Source organism: Aplysia californica, unplaced genomic scaffold (genome assembly GCF_000002075.1).
Source record: "Aplysia californica isolate F4 #8 unplaced genomic scaffold, AplCal3.0 scaffold00026, whole genome shotgun sequence".
Taxonomy (NCBI): domain Eukaryota; kingdom Metazoa; phylum Mollusca; class Gastropoda; order Aplysiida; family Aplysiidae; genus Aplysia; species Aplysia californica.
Genome location: NW_004797296.1, coordinates 610860 through 621179, shown reverse-complemented (window position 1 = coordinate 621179; position 10320 = coordinate 610860). Strand labels below are relative to the sequence as shown.

General features: G+C 41.2%; 1 protein-coding gene across 1 annotated transcript in view; it reads left to right on the top strand.

Annotated features, from left to right (window-relative positions):
• Nucleotides 1-10320, top strand: part of LOC101850530 (cGMP-dependent 3',5'-cyclic phosphodiesterase) — a gene marked incomplete in the record, with an annotated part of 165720 nt that overhangs the window by 145788 nt on the left and 9612 nt on the right. The window contains 5 exon segments of the mRNA XM_035973122.1: nt 5843-5968; nt 7649-7719; nt 8585-8707; nt 9239-9326; nt 10146-10193. Of these exon segments, the coding sequence (XP_035829015.1) occupies nt 5843-5968; nt 7649-7719; nt 8585-8707; nt 9239-9326; nt 10146-10193 (456 nt within the window).

The window sequence follows — 10320 nt, the reverse complement described above, 5'->3', positions numbered from 1 at the left end:
GAGAGAGAGAGAGAGAACAAACAAACTTGATTCTCAGTCAGTGCTGAAAAGTTAATTTAGAGTTAGTTTAAAGAGATGGGGCGGATGAAGAAGTAGTAATGGATCGGGTGGTGATAGGAGGTCGCCATGGTAGGTCCAACTTCTTTACTATCACTGACTGATCACAAACCTTTTCCCAATTCTAAATGTCCAATTTTGTGTCATTGGCTCTTTGCCAGACCCAAACTCTCATTGCTGAACTCTGGGTTTCTTCAATTTCATGTAGGCAGTTGGCGGTGCTCTGCTATGCTCGTTTGCTTTTTCTTTCTTATCAAAATCAAACTTCTATTATCCTTTTCTCTCCTCCTTTCTTATTTTTTCTGTATGTCACTCTCTTGTAAGCGAGTGGTTGGCGGGTGCTGTGGTGTGGTCTGCTTCTTCTTTCCTATCAAACATCTATCATCCTTATCTACCCTTCTTCTTTTTTATGTTTGTTACTCTCGTGTAACACCTCTAATCTTTTGGCGCTCATATGACCTTTTGCACTTGCGAGCGCTGTAAAACCTCTACTAAAACAAAACTCTCTTGTAACACCTCTAATCCCCGTACATACTTGACATTTGTTTTGCCCGTGCCGTACACTTTTACTGAACTAAAACTAAACTAACTTCAATTTCATCAAAGTAATTCTGAAGAGGAGGGGTAAATGTGGATTTTCCCTCTCGATTTTTTTGGGGGGGGGGGGGGGGGTAAATGTGAACACATAGACTGTCGTCTGTAAAATGGACGAATTGACGATGGTTTGAAGGGGAGGGGGGAGCTTATGCACGGGCATGCTGCTATCGTGCCACTGCTGGTGGTGAGCGCGGGTTTGATGGAGGTGAGCGACATGTGTTTTGTGAGTGAGCGAGGACGCTGCCGACGACAGCTTGGGTCTCTGGCTATCTCTCTGTGAGATCTGTGCCAGCTTACAAACTTACAGTTCTGTACAGATGTACGTGATGGTGGCTCGAACTGTTGTACAAACTCGCGGGGGGAAGAGATGAGTAGAGGTAGTTGGTAGATCGAGACGACTCTTGTAGTGAGATCAGTGCTCAGCCTCTGAGAGGCATTGAGAAAAAATTATAATGCGATTTCTTGAGTAGAGCGAAATGAAAAGAGTAGTGTCCAGTCAGTTTTGGGCTGTGGTGAGCCTCCTGTGAATGTCACCACCGTGTCGTTGTCGTTGTCGTCGTCGTTGTCGTCGTCGTCGTCGGTGGTGATTGTGATGGTGGTGCGTTTTCGCTATCAGTGACTTTTCTCAGTGGTTCATGGATTGTGGATACCGATGGAGAGCGCGGCACATCATGTAATTATCCCAGTGTAATCGTCTGAAAATTTCTTGTGTTTTGAGAGAGAGAGAGAGAGAGAGAGAGAGAGAGAGAGAGACTCAGATGGAAAGAGTGTGTCTAGCATGCACATAGCGATAATGCTATGGTCCCCAATTTTCTCTTACATTTGTCTTTTTATTATATAAAAACACGTGCGTAGCATAACGAAAAGGTTACCTCTTTCCGCCGATTTTACTGTGTTCATGCCAAATTGTATGTGGTAACCAACATATGTCGGTGGGTGTTGTTTTTTCTCTCGGCGAGTTCTGGTAGTTGAGATGGTGACTTGTATGGTTGAGAGAGGGACAGAAAGATTGAGATGGCAAGTGAAGACGGATTGTGATAGTGATAGTACAGTCAGTAAACAGAAAGTGGGGGAGGGGGCGTAGAGAGATTGTACAGAGGGAGAGAGGTGTGCTGTGATTGCAGTTCGTAAACGTAGAGGGATAGAGAGATCTAGGTAATAAGATATAAAGGAGAAAGTGGAAACGAAAGCAGATGACAGATCTTGGTAAGAGAGCAGGAAAGATGAAGGGAGAATTTTTTGTAAGAAGAAAATTTTCCGCCACTGTCAGGTTTCGAACCCGCGACCTATTGAATTAGAGGCGAGCAACGTACCTCTAAGCCACGGGAGCCCCTGAGTTTAATGTATGATGGTACAAATGAGATAAAATATTAATGGCTTTTATATAGCGCATATCCATACCGTACAACATGTTCTATGCGCTTTACAGCTGTTTCTACTATTAGTATTATGTGTCACCTGCTTCCATGTCCACTTTCTCTCTCCCCCCCCCCCCCTACAGAGCGGGCTCTCCTCTGGTCTCTCTCTTCTCTCTCTCTCTCTCTCCCTCTCTTTCGCGCCCCCCCTTCCTCTGAGCTCCTGACTCTTTCTACTGCTACTCTTGTCTCGTTCTTACTGCTGTCTTTCAGCCACATGCTTGATCATAGGGTAGGCCTACGGTAGGTAAGATCGAAGACCTAGCACAAAAAAGATCTCGGGCTGGGAGGTCCCGTGTGCAAGTTGTGCACGTTAACGTCCCCTTGGTAGGCCTAAGATCGTAGTAGGCTTTGGCCGCCACCCGGGCAAAATTCTAAATAAATCCCTACCAAAACTGAAAAGGCTTTTATGTGATTTGTGAAACAACTAACTTTTGTCCCGCGTGCTTATATGACCATATTATTATTATTCAGTTGCGAACGCCTTAAAATTCTTATCAAAAAAAAAAAGATGGTTGAAGTTGAAGGAGACAGCTTTCGATAAGTTAGAAAGGTTGACTGACATTGTGGATGTTGGGGTGGTGCTCTGGTGTGGTTTGGGTCTTCCCCCCCCCCCCCCACTTTCTTTGTATGAATTTTCGGCACCTCTAAATGACCTACTGGTGTTGCAAGTGCCGTATAACTCGTTACTAAAGATTTAAAAAAAAATAATAATAAAAATAGAGAATATATGTGATGACATTAGTCGGTGCCTAGAGTAGATGAAGAGAAAGAGCAGGGTGGCTAAAGAACGAGATGAATCGTGGTAGTGCAGTCGATCAGTAAACCAGATAGGGATAGATCTAGTGGATTGAGATAGTAATATAAAGACAAAATAAGATAACATTTTTATTGTCCAGATGCCGTTCTGACAGTGGTGAGCCTCCATTTGGTGTCATCATTGTGTTATTGTTGTTTGTGTGTGTGTGTGTGTGTGTGAGAGAGAGAGAGAGAGAGAGAGAGAGAGAGAGAGAGAGAGAGAGAGAGAGAGAGAGAGAGAGAGAGATAGCCTATCCTTCCGCTTTGTTTGGAGCCCCGAAAAGCGTGTTGTTATTGTTGTTATCCCGATGCTAATGAAGTTTGTGTGCGTCATGGGCTGACTATGTAATATTTTATGGATACTGTAAGCTGGAGTGCACGACCAGATGGTGCCTATACATAAGGCTGATTAAGTTTAATCGTAGTTTTACCATCTGATTTTAGAGTTTCCAAAAGCGCTTGAGTGTTATGTGTAACAGAGAGAGATAGGTGGGTTGGGGAGAAAAGAGTGAGAGCATGTTTTTATGTGTTTGAGAGAGGTGGTAGAGAGAGAGAATGTGTGTTTGTGTGTGTGTCTTTGTGTTTGAACGAGAGAGAGAGAGAGCGTGTGTGTGTGTGTGTGTGTGTGTGTGTGCGTGTGCGTGTGCGTGTTCGTGTGTTTGTGTGTGAGACAGAGACAGAGAGGAGAAGAAATAAGATGATGAAATGGAGAGGAAAGAACGAGGTGTACTGTGTTGCTGTGGTCAGTGCCGGGTCGTGGTGAGCTGCTGTTGTTGTTGCCCCCGCCGCTGACCTCTGGGTCACGGGCCAGTGTGTAATGGATACTGCTGAAGATCTCTGTCTGGCGGCCCGTGGGACTGTCATAGTTCATTACATGGACGTTTAAATTACGCTAATGTTTTTTAAAATGTTTTTGTTGCATAGTAATATCCAAAAAAGCAGCAAATCCAAGTTGCAATCTCATTAGCAAAGGTGAAAAGATCAAACAAGTCCAACTGTTTAAACATCTAGGATATATAATAACGTCTGATGCCAAATGCTCCACCGAAATATAATCGGAGAATTACAACGAAATATAAACGGGGAATTACAATGGCTAAGGCTAGTTTCAATAAAATGAGCCCAATCCTTGAAAATATAAACATCTCAATGAACACCAAAATGAAAGTTCTGAAATGCTATGTTTGGTCAACCCTTCTATATGGCTGTGAATGCCGGACAATCACTAAAGAGTGAAAATAAAATCGAAACAACAGAAATGTGGTTTCTTAGGAGACTGCTAAGAGTATCGTGGAAGGAAAAGAAATCAAATGAGGTAGTGCTTGATGAAGCCCACGTGGGACGCTCAATGTTAAAAACAATCAAGAAACGACAAATGCAGTTTTTGGGACACCTGAATAGACATAATAAGGGTCTTGAACATTTAGCTTTCACTGGCAAAATTGAGGGCGATTGCAGCAGGGGTAGGCCCAGAACAACATATCTAATTTAGGGAACCTAAACAAATGGATAACAGGGAAAGATCAGGGAAACGTAGCTTTTTTTTAGAGCATCCGAGCAAAGGAATGAATGGAGAACCATGTTCGCCGATGTCTGTCTCAGATCTGGCACTGGATGATGATGTAGGTGGTTGGCGGGTGTTTACTGTGGTTTACTCCTTCTCTCATGTAGAACTAGAACACCTATCGTCGTTATCTCTCCTCCTTCTTTTTAGTGTTTGTTACTCTCTTGTAACACCCCTTATCTTCGGCCTGTGTTACAAGTGCCATAAAACTCTTACTAAAACTAAATTAAGAGATCATGTTTTGGGAGAGAGAGAGAGTGGTGGGGGTGGGGTGGGTGCGCAGCTGTAGAGACAAGCAGTGAAAGGAGCGAGAGAAGGTGTCCTGTGTTGTTTTCTCAAGTTTCAATGAATGCGTGTGGGTGGTTGGCGAGTGCTCTGGTGTGGTTTGCTCCTTCTTTCCTACCAAACATTTATCGTCCTGATATCTCCTTCTTTTTTTGTGTGTGTTTGTTACTCTCTTGTAACCCGTCTAATCTTCAGCACTTTTATGACCTTATTGTGCCTCAAGTGCCGTAAAACTTACTAATACTAAAAGGATGCGTTTGTGGGTGGTTGTGAATGAGATGATGTGGTTTACTCCTTCTTTCTTATCAAACATCTGTCGTCTTTATCACTCCACCTCCTTTTCTTTGTTTGTTACTCTCTGGTAACACCTCTTATCTTCGGCTCTTTGTGTCACAAGTGCTGTAAAACTTGTACTAAACTAAGAATGCATTCTCAGCAATGATATTGATGGTAGTGTTTAGCAGTGGACGTGTGAACCAGATTTATTAATTCTTAGTGTTTTAAAAATGAAGAATGTTATGATGTAAATCTTTATTCTATAAATGCTGTTACACAGTTTAAGATAACAGATATAAGTTACATTTTTTTCCTTGTGAATTTCCTTCAAATGGAAATGTAATGTGCAGGAAATTGTCAATGTGCAGCATAGTCACTATGGGAATAGTCTTTATTTCTTGATGGGCTATATTTTACAAATTCTTTAGGTTCTTTTTAAAAAATGAAATAACTTCTTAGCTGAACATGAATGCTTTTTCTTTTTCATACGACTTTGCATGTTCTGCAGTCACTGTAAACATTTTGTATTTGGACACTGATGCTGGAAAGAATACTACTGAAAAGTGTAATTTGCTGCTATCCAAGAGACTTTGTCTCTCAATTTTGCCATGTCAGCAGAATTTAATGTTTAGTCTAAGTAAATATTTACCTGGACTTGCCAGTGAATAAAGCAGCCAATAAATGTAATCTTTATCAGTTAATTTCATTTTCGTTTGAAGTTAAAATTTGTTTTGAAGGATTTTTAAAAGTAAAGATATTTGTTTATTTGAGAAAGGTGATTATGTGGGTACTTGTTGATATTGTTTATCATTCCTGAATTATTTTTTCCCATTCTCTTTTCTGTTTATAGCAAGTCCCCACATATGAAGTGCTTGCCATGGCAGAATCCACAGTGCCCACCGTCACTACCTTCAACGTGAATTTCGATTCCTTCGATTTTGCCCCCAGGACAATTCCAGAGTCTGGAACTATCTTGGTGAGACATGGGCAGAAATGATGAACACTGGAGTCAGCTTAAACTAAACATGGTTAATCCGAAAACCATGGTAAACCAAATAAAAATAAAGTCCCTGATATTTTTTTCCCTTTATGTTTGTAAAAAAAAAAAAAACTAAGAATGAGCCAAAATGCTCCAATTTCCAAACCGAGAAGAATTTTTTGAGCTATATCAATGAAATCTTCAGTAGCAACGCTCAAGTAAAGTAAATCATCAGGTCTTATGTGTTTTAAGATAGCGAAACAGGAGAAGGAGACACAAGAACAACCCTGTGTTGATTTGGGGTCAAAGAGAGGCATCGCCAGTGTACTGCTTGCCTCTTTTTATCTCACACATCAGTTGGCCTACACACTGTTTATAGGATTAGTGAAGCAAGGATAGCAAATTTACGCCGTCTTGCAACTTTTGGTTGGTCATGGCCAATTGTCTCTGGGAAATTCATTCACAAAGGCCCTACACATGAGCATGTGATTGTCTGTGGTGTATTTCATGAAGCCACCAGCTTTCTCACTTACCTTGACTAGTCTATCAGGTAAGCATTAACAAAAAGTCAAGCAGTCAGGGGTTGATGAACAGTCAATCAGGTGATGGTTAATAAAAAGTCAGTGTGGTGATGGTCAGTAAAAACAGACATGAGGGTTAATAAAAAGTGCAGAGCACAGTCCACTGTGCAGTGAGTTCAGTGTGCTGATCTAGTCTTTGGTATGTTCTGTGTGACTGTTCGGCAGAATAGGCAAGCTGACAATGTCAAAGAGAAAGTAAATACAATGAATCAAGCTTGTAGCTCAAATTTTGCAGTTGCTAAAAGAGGTAGGAGAGAAAAAAACTTTCAGAAAGTTAAAATTCCCAACTCTACACTGTGGACAATTATTGCTATTTGAGCAACCCTCTCTAAACCAAAAACATGGCTAAGCCAAAGAGAATCTGCAGCCCCACAGGTTTCTTTTTGGTTTGAGCGGACTCCTCTGTATATTTATATATGTTTGTGTGTGTGTGCCCGGGCACACATTTTTTTGAAAGTAGGAATGGCACAAAAGTTGGCTGTTATAGCAATAGTTTTATTACATCAATGGCCAGGTAAACTGTACTCTCTTTGTGATTTGGAACTTTTGTGGGTGTTGTCAGGTACAAAATTTAGCCATGTGAACTGTCTTTACAGAAGATATTATGTAGTCTAGTCTTGCATAGAGTGTGTGTGCGTTGCGTGTGTGTGTGTGTGTGTGTGTGTGTGTGTGTGTGTGTGTGTGTGTGTGTGAGAGAGAGAGAGAGAGTGAGAGAGAGAGAAGTGTCATTAAAGGGCATAAAATGTAGACCTGTACAGCACAAGGTAGGTGTGTGTGTATTAGTGAAAGTGAATGAGATAATACTTTACTGAATGTAAAATGTTGACCAGTCAAGAACAGACATTATTGTATGCAGTGGATAGAACTGTTCAGACCACTGCTGCTGCATCTGTTACATACCAAGTAGATAAATCTCCATTCTCCATAAAGTGTTTGAGAACATTACCTTATTTTCCCAGATTGCAGCTTTTAGAGAAATGATTTTTTGGCTTCATGAAAGATTTTTTGTTTGTTTCAGGTCAAGTTTAGACGTATTATGTTTTTGCTATAGTGTGTTGCCATTTGTGACCATGTCTTTGTATCTACTCTCTGACAGTCATGCTTGAGCATGTTCGAGGACCTGGGATTTTCCTCACGTTGGAGGATCAAGACGGAAACTCTAGTCAGGTGAGGATGAATGGAAAGTTTGTCAGCTGAGGGTTATAGAAAGTCAGTCAGCTGAGGTTTATTATAATTCAGTTAGATGAGCGTTAACAAAAAGTCAAGCTGTCAGGGGATACTGAAAAGTCAGTCAAGTGATGGTTAAGTTAAATACCTGTCATTTGAGGGTTAACAAATGGTCAGTGTGGTGATGGTTAGTAAAAACAGACATGTGAGGGTTGATTAAAAGTGCAGTGAAGGTTAATAAAAAGTCAACAGTGCTTCCTCTGCTCTCTGAGGTAGTGTGCTGGAAGCTGATTTCTGCAGAGGTAACCGGAAAGGAAAGCGTTTCATGTGCTACTTAGCTGACACTTTCTGCTTTGTCATTGATGCAGATAGGACGAGGGCACACCATTAGCTCCATTGTATCATGCTGGGCTATGGTGAAGATGGCTGCGACTCCAATCCCCTATGAAAGTGTTATATGATTTGGGTTGTTTGGGGAGATTTTTTTTCAGGTTCCCCATCCACTTGGGTTGATCTTTTCAGTGGCTCCATGGCTCCTTAATTGCCTTAATGGTATAACTAGTCTAGTGTGAGGGACTTCAGTGACGAAAGACTACATTTTTTAATGTGGATAGATTCCTGCATCAGGATGATAATAGTTTAAAGTTGGCTACTCTGCAGCTAGAGATATTGAAAACACCGAGCTTCTTTTCCAACAGAAAGTAAGGTGGCCTATTTTCAAAGTGCTTGATGTAGAAATGTGATGAAAAGACACCTCAATGGTCACAAAGCAATGAAGTGTGGAACCCAGTTTCTTTTACTTTAGGAAAATGCTATTTCTTTTAAAAGACTCTTTGACTAGTATTTTTTATATTTTGCTTCCCAGGTTTTTGATGATGGTGAAGAAAGGCTACAGGAACCCGCCCTACCACAACTGGATGCACGCCTACGCAGTCACTCACTTCTGCTACCTGCTGATAAAAAACCTGCAGCTACACAACTATTTGGAGTAAGCCTGTGTTTTTGGTTTTTGTTGTGATTGTTTATGATATGTTGGTCTTACAGGCAAGGGTGTGCTGAGCAGGTGGTTGAGGGCACTGCTAGTAGGTCCTACTTTTTTTTTAACTTTCCCTCTGTTGTTTCTGTCTGTATCTTTTACTTTTTCTCCGCACTAAAATGACCATTATTTTGTCTATGTGTCAATCTTCTTACTCAAACAAACAGGGTGTGCTGACAACTCAGTCGATGTCAGTTGAAGTTGTACAGGACTACAGTGCGAATGGCAGTGGTTCCAATCCACAATAGTGTGTTCTTGAATTTTTGTTGTTTGAAAAGTTTTCAAGACTCTCGACCCTCTTGACTCAGTCCTACAAAAGTAAGACCTTAATTTTGGAGGTCTGGCCTCTTATCTAGCCATACAGTGTAGGTAGGGTCAATAAAAAGTCACTGTGGTGAGGATTAAGGACAAAGTGAAAAGTTCTCTCTGCCCACGGAGATACTGTATTTATTCATATGAGCCTATCTTTTTCTATGTTTCCAGAGACATCGAACTGCTCGCCCTGTTTGTGTCCTGCCTGTGCCACGACATTGACCACCGCGGAACCACCAACTCATTCCAAGTGCAGTCGGTGAGCACAGCCTGATTACCTGTCTGATCATACCAGTCTAATTATCCTACGGGTTATGCTTGCTTTCCTGCTAAGTGTTGCAGTAGTAATAAAGTATTTTTTTAATAATTGCCATTGCTATGCAATGTCACAGAAATACATTTTCAATTTTTTATAAAAGCCATTAGCATACAGTGTCACTGGAGTAGTTAATTTTTAAAAAAAGTAGGGGCCATTACCATAATGGATGTTATTTACAGCGATTGATTTAGTATAAATCATTCGATACCAGTAAATGACTGGGGTGGGGGTTGATTTTGATGGGTTGGAATTTTATGACTCACTAGCATTATGAAGATTATTATTTCGCCACTGTACCAGGAAAAATAATAGATTGTGTTTTAAAGGATGAGCGAAAAAAAATTTGATGGAGATTCTACTCATTTGTACAGATGGTGATGATAGGTGGGTTACAATGACGTTGCTGTTCTCTGAGTCATAGAGTCATATGTATAGAACGGTTGGTACTTCCACAGAGAACTATTTTGGGGTTGTTTGGTTGGTTGGGGGGGGGGGGAGTTCTGTTTGTTGTGTTGTCTTGTCTTTTGAATAGAGGATAGTCAAATTCAGTTGAACCTGCTGTTACTGCCATTTGTTCATAGCCTGTGCAAACAACCACTTCCTGCTTCCCCCTTTGTGGTTTAAAAGAAAATTTGAATGACACTGTCCAAGACAGCCACCTGTCTAAAACAACTACTTTTTGTCCTCAACAATCGGTTGCCATTGAGGAGTTTATTTTACTTTACTTTTACTTTTACCCTGCTTTGTTTCCTCTTGCAGCAATCTGTCCTGGCTGCCCTGTACAGCTCGGAGGGCTCTGTCATGGAGGTGAGTTGTTGGGGGTGTGGGTGTGTGCTCACTACTCTTGTCTTTGTTAATGTTCTGATGATGACAACCAGTTTCCCCTCCCTTTTGTGTGTGTGTGTGTTTGTGAGAGAGAGAGAGAGAGAGGGGG